The 13729-nt window shown below is 34.7% G+C and overlaps 1 protein-coding gene across 1 annotated transcript in view; it reads right to left on the reverse strand.

Moving 5' to 3' along the window:
* Positions 1 to 6414: 6414 nt before the first annotated feature.
* The window catches only part of LOC110379565 (dopamine D2-like receptor), a 35193-nt gene continuing 27878 nt past the window's right edge, over positions 6415 to 13729 (reverse strand). Inside the window, 2 exon segments of the mRNA XM_064038585.1 lie at positions 6415 to 6712; positions 7860 to 8038. Of these exon segments, the coding sequence (XP_063894655.1) occupies positions 6498 to 6712; positions 7860 to 8038 (394 nt within the window). The 3' untranslated portion in view covers positions 6415 to 6497.

Raw genomic sequence — 13729 nt, forward strand, 5'->3', positions numbered from 1 at the left:
AAGCCCGTTCTACTTCGAACGAAGCAACGATATCTTTGTTCTCTGTCGCACGCATGTGATCCGCTGAATTGTGTGAAAGAGACAAACATCGTGACTCTCTTATTTGAACAGGGCTTCAAATATAACAAACGTCATTTTCTTGTTGCATTTATTATTGCAAAGGAAAAGTCGCAAATAAAACTATTTCTTCTTTGTGATGAATTGAAAAGCGGTAGGATATTGGTGAAAAGATGTTTCTATTTCACAAGAACACGCAATTATGCATCAGTTAGTTATATTTGGGCGTGACATATTTTGTTGTTTTTCATGTCAGTAGCGCCATCTAGTTAGACACAGTGGATAAATTTTCTACAGAGTTCGGGCAAGGTCATGGCTGCAAATTGTGTTCCAGCTCTTATTTTCATAAAAGATAAGGATCCTCTATGAATTCCTTGATATTTTATATAGATCAAAGCTATTTTATTGTTTATAGGGATGACTCAACAGCGCCTTTTGCCAGAAAATGTGAAACAGGCGGACTACGTGGTAAGTTTTGGATTTGTTTGGGTTGCAAAGGTTAATGGATAGATGGCGGTAGTGATGCGGATAAGACATTTTCCCATTGTTGTGTTGAACTGTGGGATTTGTTTGTGAAACATTAGTAGAACGAATTAAAATATTAATATGGCGAAGATTGCGTTCTTTGTAATTTATATGTAGGTAGCTGTTAACAATAACGCTTTGTATTGATAACCTAAACCCTGTGATAAAAACTTGTAGAATGCCGAATACATCACCATTAGGAAATTAGTTACCAAGCGAGCACGGTATTATATATACTGACGGTTTCATCATCATTATTTTTAATACCTTCTACGAAACATACTGAAACGTAAAGCACTGGTACTCAGCTACATCCGGTTAGACTGGAAGCCGACCCCAACATAGTTTGGGAAAAAGGCTCGGAGGATGATGACGAAACATACTTTTTATAGGTTCTTAATCGTAGAAATAATATATAACTTTCCCTAGGTAATCCTTAAAATATGTATAAGTAGGTACCTACTCCATGTTTTCCTAGATTGAGTCAGAATTCATTAGGTTAACCTACCTAAAGTACCTACATGATGCAAGATTATACATACTTAGGTGTGTATAGACTGTTGATGATTAAGTTATAGAGTGGTAGGTACCTATATGACCCACTTATCAACTAAGTTTCACGTACTACTTCTAACTAAGTAAATATAGGTCCAATTTTCACAAAGGGTTTCTGCAAATCGTTAGAGACTCATCAAGACAATTGATTGCGTTTGTCCCAAAACTCGACAAGTTTCAGAATTATTCATATCAGTTCAGATTTACTGTAATCTAAGCAGACGTTTGAGATAAGTTTATAATTGTAGTTTCAACATGACAGGCTATTTTACTAGTAGGTAGGTACCTATCTGTAAGCGGGTGTGATAATATAGTTTGAGAGGGAATGATCAGTTAGTGAATTTGAGTGAGACGGTAGTAGGTAGACCATAAATGATTGTCCAAAAACTTAGGTATTTTTTGCACTGCCTATTAATTATCTCCACACCACCAATATCATATCCCCACTAGTAGGTACCCATAGTCTTTAGCGTCATAATATATGTTTTGGAGAATCTCAAAAAGTTCGGTAAAAAAAGGACTTGTTGACTAGATTAGTATCTAATATTTGAGCCTGAAGGACCAAATAGTTTTAAAGTCCAGATTTCATAAGGAGGTTTTTCTGACACTCAAAATGAATTCAGTTTTCTTTTGACCCTAATGAAAAGCTACCTATGCAAAACGCATGCTTAACATTAACAGACTTTTAACCCATCTATTTAGGATGCAAGTAAGTTTCCCTTTTGTCCACAACATGACGAAAAGCTATGTTTATAAGCTGTTGACTCACAGTGCTTATAGTTTTCATGTCAGCTTTAACGACAAAGGTGCGGTTCTGTTGATAGCGGAACAAATAAAAATAAACTGTGCTGCATACAGTGTTTATAAAGGTTCATATCCCTAAGAATTGTAATTTGTAAATGTATCAGTGTTTGTTAAACCTATTGGATTTAAAAAATAAATAAATTAAAAGTAGTATAGCTCACTTCTAGCTTTTATCCACATTGGTTAACAATTTCAACGCTTATCTAGATATGGTATCACAATTGCATCATCTAATCTTCTTATAGAATGTCGAGTAAAGTGATTTCTAATAGGTTAAAGCAAGCCTAAATGCTTCAAATACAACAATACAAACAGCTTATTCCTGTCCTCTCGACTAGCTCTCAACATGACCATCCAAGCTAAGCCTCAAGTCCTGTATATGCTGTTAATCACAGCAAGCGCCTTCTCCACAAATACCATGTTTAGACCAACATATCTACTAAACCCACGAAGAACAAAATGACTAGCGGAGATGGCGGAAAATCTAAGTAAGTAGAGCGCCAAAATGTGGGTGTTTGTGGGACGAGGAACGTTACTGTCCTGCTCTTATACGACTTCTTTGGAACCCACCATTTTTTTTGTAATACCAAAAATCGTTGACAGATGTCTCAAAGAATACGACAGCCACACTTAGTTGATCGTTTGGGTCATGTCCACTATACGTATTTGACTTAAAAGAAAGCGCCTAACCTGCCTTCATTATGGTATCTCCGTTTAGTTTTCCATGCTCTGTGTTCACAACTGTAGTGGTCCATTTGAATCATAACTTACCTGCTATAAAGCAGGTTTTAGTCCAACAATAGTATCTAGTATTTCTGTTCTAAGTTATGGGTGAAGCTGTGTGGGAATTATTAAATTTTCCGCTTGCATACTTGAGTTTATATGCCTGGAGGGTGTGATAAATGCAGTTGTGCAGTTTTAAGTCGTTGTTTTGTTGTAGACTATTAAATCGTATATACTAACTTTGATTTTATGTAAGGTAGGTACCGTTGATCTATCTTTTAGGAGAATGAGAAGTCTTGCATTGTTGTATTCACTTTCAGGTTGTTGCAATACTTTTTGAAAATCTAAATCCGGAACTTAATAATCCTTTTGTTGGTTGTTATTTTTGTTTAGTATCTAATGTGAACTAAGGTCTAAATGAATGTTTTAATAAAAAATGTGCGATTCTACAACACCTTTGATAGCTAACGTTTCAGTACACAATTCAGTATCTACAGATGATTGTGTACTAACAGACGAAAACTTTTCAAAAGTTTCAACAACAATAAAATTGGACATTCGTATCAAGCCAGTCAATTTGATATATGACAATCAGTTACCTCTACAAATTGGTCCAATCAATGGCATGGCCGGTGAACAATAAAAATTACGCGACGACCAATTACGCTTGACCCGGCTTTCAGTTTGATTGAAAGATGTTGCTTAATGAAATGTATGGCTCTGCAATTACTGCCTGAAATATGTTTCAAATAATTGCCATGGTCTTTGATGGAAAGTGGGGTGAGGATTTTTTAATGCATCATTTACTTGTAGTTCTGATTTTTTAAATTTCTTGTCGTTGGGTCCTTTTTGTTTGGAATCATCAGATTACCCTTCACACTGTGGGTGCAGCGTGAGGGAGTGTCAGACTCTTACTGTCTAAAACCCATTATGTTTCTTCTTGAGCCCTATGTGTACCAAGGCTGCGGTAACTCTTTCGAGCAATTCCGCAAGACATTGCGTCTTAGATTTGATTTCCTTGTGATGTATATAGGGGTTTTTAACCATAAAACTCCGTAACCGCTTAATCTTGATTTTCGATTAATGTCCACACGCTTCCCAGCTTATACAAGGGACTTCACATACGTTTACCTTTCGAAATGAGAAAGGTCCTTAACGACAATAGACACTCATCTTCAAGCCAATTTTCTCACAAGGGTCCGGCAGAAATGAACCTTTCTTTGATAGCACCCCTACATTTCCGATTTGACCTCATGTAATAGGGTAAGCCGAATACTGCGTCAAGAGGGAACTAATTTCGACTCTCGTAAGGAATTGCAATTTTGGAAATACGAGTAAGTTTGGAAAAGGGCACGAATATGGCATTTGTGTAAGTGTTGTGCCAGATTATGAAAATCTAAAATTGTTACTTCTTACGAATATGTTATGATGATTCTTACAGACGTGGTTTAACTAGTATGCCTTTAGGCAAAATATGTAGAATGATTTTCTACGAATTAATATACCCAAATTGAGGGCCAGGTGAAACCCCGCGGCTGCGGGATTGTTTGAAAGAGTTACCATGGCCTTGTTAAATGGAGGGCCCGAGAAGGACAGAAGAAGGGAGAGGAAGGAAGGAACATGGTGTGTTTAAGTCAGTAAGTCTGACACTCCCTGCATTCACAGCGGGAGGGGTCATTTGATGATTTACTACCATGAAAAGGGCTGTGTGATACTTAATGACTTTTTTCTAGCTGGAGACTAATACTTGTAGTTAATATTAAAAGAGGTTACTGTTGACGATTTTTAAATAAAAACACTGAACCACATAATGCACCATTTATTTCAACATCAATAAATACGCTTTTACTTTAGTTTGACTAACATTTATACAGTTTATATTTACAAGATAATACATAGTTGTTATTTACATCTTTGGCAAGATAGCTCTGACTAGAGTATTTGAGACTGGGCTTTGTAAAGCTTTTACTTGCTTTGTGAATGTCAAATAGTTATTGGAAAACTAATTTCTTAGTTGTGTGCTGAATGATATCTACTATACAAATGCGAACTTGTTACTTATAATTTATTTTATTAAGAAATCTGCATCGTTTTACTGGTAATTTAATTTGAAAATTGCTCTACGGAATAGTAACCTAGTAAATTATGTTTGATCACAAATTATTTCGATCGCAGAAATACAGATTTTTATCACATTGCATGAAAAAGTTTTTTTAAGCAATATTGCAATTGAAAATCAAGAAATTATCATATAATAAAAGATGTAAAGTTTTTTGTTCTATTTAACCAATCTTCCCAATGCTGAGCATACAATATTTACTTACATTTAAAAAGTATTACAGTCGTACATATTCTACATAGCTATATCAATTAAACCTATATACACAATCATACATTATTGCTTCTCTATTCTAAGGGATCGTCACAACCGCAGGATAAACTTAGTCAAGTTAGGAAATCTAGGAGTGTTTACAAGGGAATGTAACTCTTATAACTTTAGCAATAAGCTATAAAATCAATTGCGTTAGTCAACATGTTGGAAGGTACGTCCAAAAGTTAGAAAATCTAGGAATGTGTACAAAGGAATATCAATCTTATATCTTTGGGATAAGCTTTAAAATCAATTGCGTTAATCAACACGTTGCTAGGTCGACTTGAAAGGTCAAAGTTCTGTTTAGTTTAGCCAGGGGTTGTCAACAATTAATAATTTTTGGCTAATGTATACATGAAAAGTTTTGTGTTTGTTTTAAACAATTTGTGTAAAAATATTAAATTGTGTTTCATTTTTATAAACTTTTGCCAAATTTATAATATTGATGAAATAGAAAATATCGAATATTGAAACGGTGATTAATTAATATTTAGGTAACGCATTTCATCAGCATTTGCTTTATCCATTTTATTTTAGTAAACAAAATATTAATTAAAATGTATATTGAAAACACAGTTTTGTATGCCATTAAATCGGAGGTTCCAGTTTTTGATAACGGTGAAATAATTCAACTGTCAGCATAAAACTGAAACGAGCGTCATTTATCATGAATTTCTAGTTTCTAAAAGCAAATTAGCAACCAAGTACAAAAACACAATATTGATACTTTTATAAAATGGAATCGTGACAACATTAAGTTACATGGTTACGCATTTCCTATTGATGAATTTATCCAAATTGACATTAATTTAAATATTAGTAAATAAGGGTATCTTATAGACATAGCACTACTGAGACGGATACATTAGAAGATACTGACTAAAGCGTTCATACAATAGATAGTACCATTCGTTCGTTAAAAGTACCTTAAACTATAGAAATACTACGTAGTTATATCAACTTGAGCTCAGACAATAATTGTTTAGTTATAAAACCAGTATTTACATTAATCACCAGATTAAAATGGTAGTAGAAAAGAATCACCAGTGTAAAATGGTGATGTGCTTCGGAAAATGTGCGTTATAAAAGTGGTCATCAGGATATAAAAAACTGAGGGCAGAATCTTGGAAAAGTAGGTTTCTATGTACTGTGGTTTTCCAATATGTTTCTCAACTTAAAATCCTTTATGAGGATTGACAAGAAACAAAATGGCTTCCAAGCTGGAAACAGGTACCTATCATGCAGCTTGGCAATAACATCGAAATTTGGAAGTGGCTTACACATAGCGTTTTCAATTGCCAAGTTTTAACATAGTGATAGCATTTTTATTTCTCACGGGAAAGGATTCAATAATAAATCAGTTAAAGAATGTAAGAAATAGCACAGTAGGTATTGAAAACAAAAATCACTTGAAAGTTGAAAGAGTCAAAGTCTATTCATAAACTACGTAGTAATCCAAGGGCTAGGTGCCGCAATGGAGTATCTTCCTGAAGGCCTTCCTGAACTCAGGGTTGAAGATGGTGTAGATGACGGGGTTGAGGAACGAGTTGATGTAGCCCAGCCACGTGGTCAGGATGAACACGGTCACCCCGGGAGAGTAGGGGAGGCCGAACTTGAAGCATAGGGCGTCCAGGACTGAGCAGGAGAAGAATGGTGCCCAGCAGAAGAGGAATACACCTGGAAAGAGATAATTAGTGTAAGTACGATAAACTGTAATTAAGAGAATGCTGGCAGTCCTTATATTAATCGCTATAAGTAAACTTTGGCTTCTGAAACACTTCTGAAAACGATTTAGTCGTCATTGGAGCAAATTGTATAATTTTCCTAATACGTAGAAAGATATGGCAAAACTGACGGCTGACGGGGCATGGACTAGGGCGTGTAAATTGTAATTATTCTTGATCTCAAAATCCTACCAAAGTATTAAAAATAAATATTTTTCTAATTGAACAGAAATTACTGTATTGGTGGTTGCAAGGTGACCTCTCTATTGCAACAAAAGTTAAGAAATGTTTTCTTTTGTATTTGTTTCTCTTAATCTAAATTCAGAGTTAATTTCCCGATCTCAAAAACAACCAATCGAGTTTCAATGTGCAAGCGATTAAATGTTTCTTGGTACTAGTTCCCAACGAAGCAGGAGCGTATTTGTAGTTTTTTGTTAATTCCAAGTTTTAATTAAAAAGCATTTCAAAAGGACCTTAGTTCTTTGTGTTTGGTTCAGTTCCAAGTAAATGGTTTTTAGAAGTGAATAAAACCTGGTAGTGTTTTAGTAACTTTATTTGCTATGCAAATTAAATTCGTGTCTTATCGTTACCTGCCGTGGTGCCTCCGTATGGTGTACAACTTAGAATAGGGCTTGAGAATAGAACTGTTATGTAAGATCGTAGATAAATGCTTGACATTATTTTAAGTACAATCATTTTTGTTGACAGTTAGTGTCTTTTCTCCAATGTGCCCAGTTGCAATTGGAAAGTACAACTTGTTTATAACTTCATAGAGAAGTTTTCTAAAGGAGTAAAACTAGGGAATTGTGGAATTTCTTAAAAACTCGATACAATGTGCAGGAGACAGGAAGTCAGACAGCAAAGTGTAGAACATGTAAGTATACTACAGTTTTTATGAACATTTTCGAAAAAGATTGGATTGTTTTTATTATCATAATGATGATTATGTTAAATGGACGGTGTTAAAGATCACGAAGCTGGAGACGAGGTGCACTGAGATGATCTTTAATACATAAACTGATAAATTATTTTTTTAAGCAAGATGATGATAAAATAAGATTTCGTCGAAAATCCTTTTATTCTAGTGTCTTAAAACTCACCTAAAACAATGGCGAGTGTCTGTGTAGCCTTCTTCTCCTTCTTAGCAAAGGACTTGGCCCTCAGCTTGCCAGCCCTGTTGGCGCGGAAGATGGTGAACCTAGCCGCTGATGCCGCACTCCTGAACCGCCTCCGAGGAGTCGAAATCAGAGAGCTGTTGCTTATCCTGCTTAGCTTCTTTCTGTGGAAGAATTAAGGGAAGTTTAGAAGGTTCGAGACGTTTTAAGAAGTTTCGTAACTGTCTTACTATAGTCAAGTCAAGGAAGTATTTACTAAATAATTTAGGATTAACATAATTATGAGCATAATTTACATTTGTGATAAAACGAGCTAAATCTGCCAACAAACTGCCATGCAGTTTGGTAGACTTATAATTTAAGAATTTAAGAGTGATGTGTTTCTGAATTAATGCTTTCTTTCAAAGTCAAGTCAATATTACAATAAGGACGGCACGGCACCCCCAAGAAGCCCCCTTTTACAACTTCTTAGTGGCTGGAAAGAAGAAGCGGTGAAGAACAAACTTCCCAGCAACGCAGCTGTCTATTACAACAAATGTCTATAACAAACTAAACAATTTTGTTGACTCTTTTAGACGCCTACGGCATTTTTAAATAATTTTTTTTATCGAGATTTTCATAGTCGGTTCTCAACTACTAAAAAAATCTATATTCCAGTCATTCGAAATTGGCTAAAGAGCTTTTCTGTGTTAGTATGAAAGTGTATTTCATACAGATGTGTTTCAGTTACAAATATTTTAACCCAATAACAAAATATTGGTAAATATTTTCGAGAACAATTTTTCAATTTAAAATATAGTCACAAAAATGTAACAGAGCAAAAGAATGCATAGCTCCAGCGCGTGACGCAAATTGATGTATTTGATGAAAAAACGTATAAAATGCACTTTTGTCAGCTTACAACGAACGTATGGTAGTACTATGTCATCATCCATTGGCTTTTATGCCAATATTTTGAGTAACGCACTTCAATATTTTTGTCTCGTATTTGATAAAAAATTTTGGGTATCTAACAGTTTCTTTTAGGTTTTCTGATATTTGCTTTTTTTTAAATAGACTTACCTACATTCAGGTTTGTGATATTTATTACATCAGGATGGGCAGAAGTGCCGAAGTTAGATGCCTCTAGTTTCTTCAACTTTTATACGAGTGATATGAAAATATATAGATTTACCTTCAAGAGAACTGGGAACCAAAATCCTAAAGGTTGTTGATAAAAAATAAATCTACAACCAATAGAATATAAAGAAAATCGAATCGAAGTGTTAGAGCTACTAACTTATATCGAAGCACAAAATTACTTCGCTCACGAACTACCAGATGTCAACATTTCGGAGTAGGGTGAGCTAAAGACAACACGTCCCACACATTGAAAATATACTCGAATTCCAAATATATTTGTGATAGGACCACATGTGCTGCGTAAGTCAAAATATAGGTAGGTAGTAGATAGATATATGGTCTTAAAGTTTGTTTGTTTATATCAATAGAATTCCCATTGAAAGAGAAGGGAAGAAAAACTTGCATAAGGTAACCAAACATCATCTCTTATACCGGCTATCTTCCTTTTAATAGCCTGCCAAACAAAATGAACACCCTGAAAAATGGGTAAACCGAGACTTAAAATAGATTTGGTTAAATTTCTCAGCAGACCCTTAAAGGGAAATGGGTCAATAAGCCACTTACGGCGGATGGTTCCGATCCCTTGGACATTTTGTGAGCTTGACGGAATTGCCGCCAAAAACCGTTGCAACACAAGATGGCGCCGGCCATTATGGCGGGAAAGCTGTCATTTCTCCGCGTTTGTAGATGATGGCCAGATGACGTCGTTTATTTGTATTTTAGGATACATTAGGGTGATAAGGATAGAATTTAAGCTTTGTTTTGATACAGTCTCAGTACAGTATGTGCACACAGTTGAACACTGCCCTAAATGAAAAGTGAGTTGCTCTATTGCACTCCATGGATTACATTTTATCAGGGTGGACACCAAAAAATATGTTAAAACCCCCATGGAGCCCCCGCACTCTGCTGAGGGTTGTTCGAAAGAGATACCGCGGCCCTGGTACATAAAAGGCCAATGACGGAACACGACTGTTTTTAGTCAGTAAGAGTCTGACACTCCCTCACCGCTGCTAACCCACAGCGGGAGGGGTCATTTGATGATTTTTGACGTCGTTAAAAAAAAAATAGCCCCCGCACTCTGTCTAGCCGTCCCCGCAGTCTAGTAGTAGTAATAGTTGGCTTGATGGTTACTTAATAGTTACAAATAAGTAGTTTAATAGTTTAAAGGAACCAATCATTCTTTTTAGTAGGTTTGGTCAAACAATCGACCGGCTAAAAGCTTTTTATGTGCAAAAATCTACTCTTCGAATATAAAACGCAGCACAAAATCCTCAAATTTTAGTTTTAGTGTAAACTCACACTAAACTAGCAGTAAAGTTCGTAAATTGTAAACCACTGGACCGGCTCAACAGTTTGCAAACACAATCTGCCGGTGCGCCGTAACTTCAACTTAGTATTTGCACCTGCCCTCGTGTTGCTAACTTATTTCACTTGCATACGAAGCTAGCGTATATTGCGTAGCGTTTATTGTTTAACCGACTACGACGAAGGGAGTTCTGTAGAGACTGTGGAAATTTATTTGTTAATGAACTGTCCTGTTTTAAACCTGATTACAATTTTCAATCTGTATTCCGACTTTTACATTTTAGGCTTACCCTGAAATTACTTTCATGGTTGTCAACACCTGATTTTCAAGTAAAGGTAAGGTAAGTTGATTAGGAATGACGACATATATTTACTGAGGAAACGTAGACTTAGATTTGAGAAACTTTTGATTTTAGTCAACGCTGAACCATGTACAATAACAATGTATAATGAGAGAAATAGTATTTTTTTTAAGCAGGATTGCTGTTAAGTCAATGGAGATAATTTTGCCTCAAAGTCTTTTGAAACAATAACACGTTGACATTCGATATTGCATAATTAAATCAACGAGACAACAACCTAACAATAGCTTATTTGTCGAATTGATCAAATCAAAGCCTTTTAAGCGTCAAAATGTAAAGGGCCAAGTTCAAGGCGAACTTAAGATCCAGCAAAGGTCACGTTCAAGTTATTTACAAGAAAACTTTGTGAAATTGACTCCTTGACTTTACGTACTGTTGACAACGTTTGATCCCGTATACTTTGAGTTGTGTACTGAAATATTAGAAGCTTAGACTTGTTTTAGATAATTTTGATAAAGAATATCAAGGCTCGGTATACTAGGTCGGCTTTGCTAATTGTTACCTACTGATTAAATAAATTGACAGCTTTTTGAGAATTTATGTCCATCGCAACATTCAAAAATATGTGACCATATTTTACCTTCCTCGACTATTAACGGGTTATCTAGCACTGAAAATCTTACAAGCTTTTTTTTAAAATGAGTCTATTTAAAAAAAAACAGCTTAAGCCCTAAGATTAACACGTCCTACAAAACACACTCTGATTCTATAATTTTTTTAGTTTAGAGATAATACCTAACTTCCAAAGGCATTGCTTAATCAGTACTAAGAATCTATTAAATTCAATAGTCAAACCCGAGTCTTTCGCACAATACCTGACGGTACCCTAGATAGCCTACAGCCTATCGAATTTAATATTCCCACAACGTAATCTACCTGTCTGACAATTTGTTAACTACCGTCCGAAGCCCAAAACAGCCATTAGCATTTATATTCGATATCAAGAGAATTAACATAGCAATTGGGAAACGGTAATTCGGTGCACCTATCGATGACATTAAACGGAATAGTGGTGGGACACTGTGTCTTGCGGATATTTTGATGAAGGGCGGATTTATGTATTTGGAAATATATTTATGTACTTGCTATATGTATATAGGTCCACAAAAATGTTTTTGACAGTTTTTCTATGGACTCAATAAACTGTGAGTGGATATGTGTGTTTGAGTGACACTATGCCAAAAATTCGGTGCTTTTTCTATTCATTTCTATTCGCAGGTTTTGTTGTGAAATAGAAGTAAATTTAAACTATAGAATGTCAAAAGCTTTTTTTCTTTTAGAGGCTACCAAAACAAAGGCAATCAGTTTTATAGTGATATCAAGTAGACTAACATAATGTATCTATGTACGGATAGCATTGAAATTGGTGAAGAAATCAAAAAATATAAGGAAAATCTTGTAGAGTATAATGTATAATTAAAAAAAATATCCCTCTTAACTCTTTGAAAAAAAAACAAAGCTTTTAACCCAACACAACAAAACAGTTTATTAAACATTCACCTCAGTTAAGTAATTATAGCGTTCACTTGCAGGCAAGCCGCAGCGAGCAATTTGCAAAATAATTATCCGATACGGAATAACGGAAGCGCGGTTCAGTTTCGGATATCCGATAGATCTGAGGTCACGTGAGGAACAACACTAATGACTTTAAACAGGTTATGCTCGACTTCATTATAATAAAGAGTATTAGGTTCTCGACTTCCAATTTTGCTACGGCGTAGATTTTGCTACGCCGTAGCATTTGCTACGAACTACGTCTCATCGATTTTCAGGACCGGTTATTACGAACTATCTAAAAGTATGAATTTAAATTGAATTGAAAAAAACAAGATCTAGAATATTTGAATTTATTTCCATTTCTATATTTTCAGTGTACCCTTCAGGCTAATGAATGTTTTGGACATTTTTTTAATGTTCCTAATAAAAGTTGGCTTAACTCAAATTGGCTATGTATGAAATCAGAAGGGTAAAGTATCAATATTTTAACGAGATATCAGCAGGAACTCGGAGGACGCTTCCACAAGGGGATTTAACTTTTAAGGGGAATAATTTTGTTTAATGCCTTTATGATTTCAAATGTATAATGTATGAGAAAATTGATGAAAGGGGTTAGAGGATTAAGGGCTTAGGATACATTATCATTTATTTTCTATTTATAGGTAACTTTTATCATGTTTCCAAATATTTCTATTTCAATAACTATATTTATCTAAAATATCAGTTAGCAGCACATAAACAAATTAACTTAAATCACTTAAATAATACAAAAAACTACTGAATTAACAAACTTACTTTAACAAAAAAAAAAACCTTTTTAATTAATACCCATTTAGCCCCTTCCTAAAATTAATAGTACTAAATACAAATGCCGAAAAGAATCTTAATTTGATAGCACTAAATTGAAGACGGCCTATAGTTTCTATTAATAGAAAACTGCTTTCAAGCTAAAATCTACCACACGACTTACGGCAATAAATCTGCCACAATAAAGTGGGTTTGGGCGGGTCGCGATGTCCATACCACTGGACAGGTGCTATTGTCCACTCTGATATACGTCCATAATGGCTTCATAGTAGGGCGACGTAGATGCGTAAGGGTTTTAGTGAACTTATTTAAAAAGTTAAATATATATTTAACTTAATATTTTTAAGAAAAAAATAATACAAAAGTTAAATATAAAATAAAATAATAAATAATATAAAATAAAACAGGTGTCATAATTTATGTTTGCTTAAGTGTTTTGTAATAATGCCATAACTGTTTTTCACGATTTCACCCGCTTCCCGAAGGAACTTCGTATGTAGATAAAATATAAACTATTTAACCTGGGGATAGTGCTACTTTTCAAGAGTGAAAAAACATTATAAATTGGTTTAGTAGTTTCGCAGCCTATTCAATGCAAACAAACAAAAAATAAAAACTGTCCCTTTTATACTAAAATTACACACTAAAATACAAGATATAACTTTATTGAAGAATTAAAAACACTTGAGTAAAATTGGGTTAAACAAAGTGTTCGCTGTAACATGGTCCATTAATATCATTGGCGTTGTACAATTTTTC

This window comes from Helicoverpa armigera, chromosome 16 (genome assembly GCF_030705265.1).
Source record: "Helicoverpa armigera isolate CAAS_96S chromosome 16, ASM3070526v1, whole genome shotgun sequence".
Taxonomy (NCBI): domain Eukaryota; kingdom Metazoa; phylum Arthropoda; class Insecta; order Lepidoptera; family Noctuidae; genus Helicoverpa; species Helicoverpa armigera.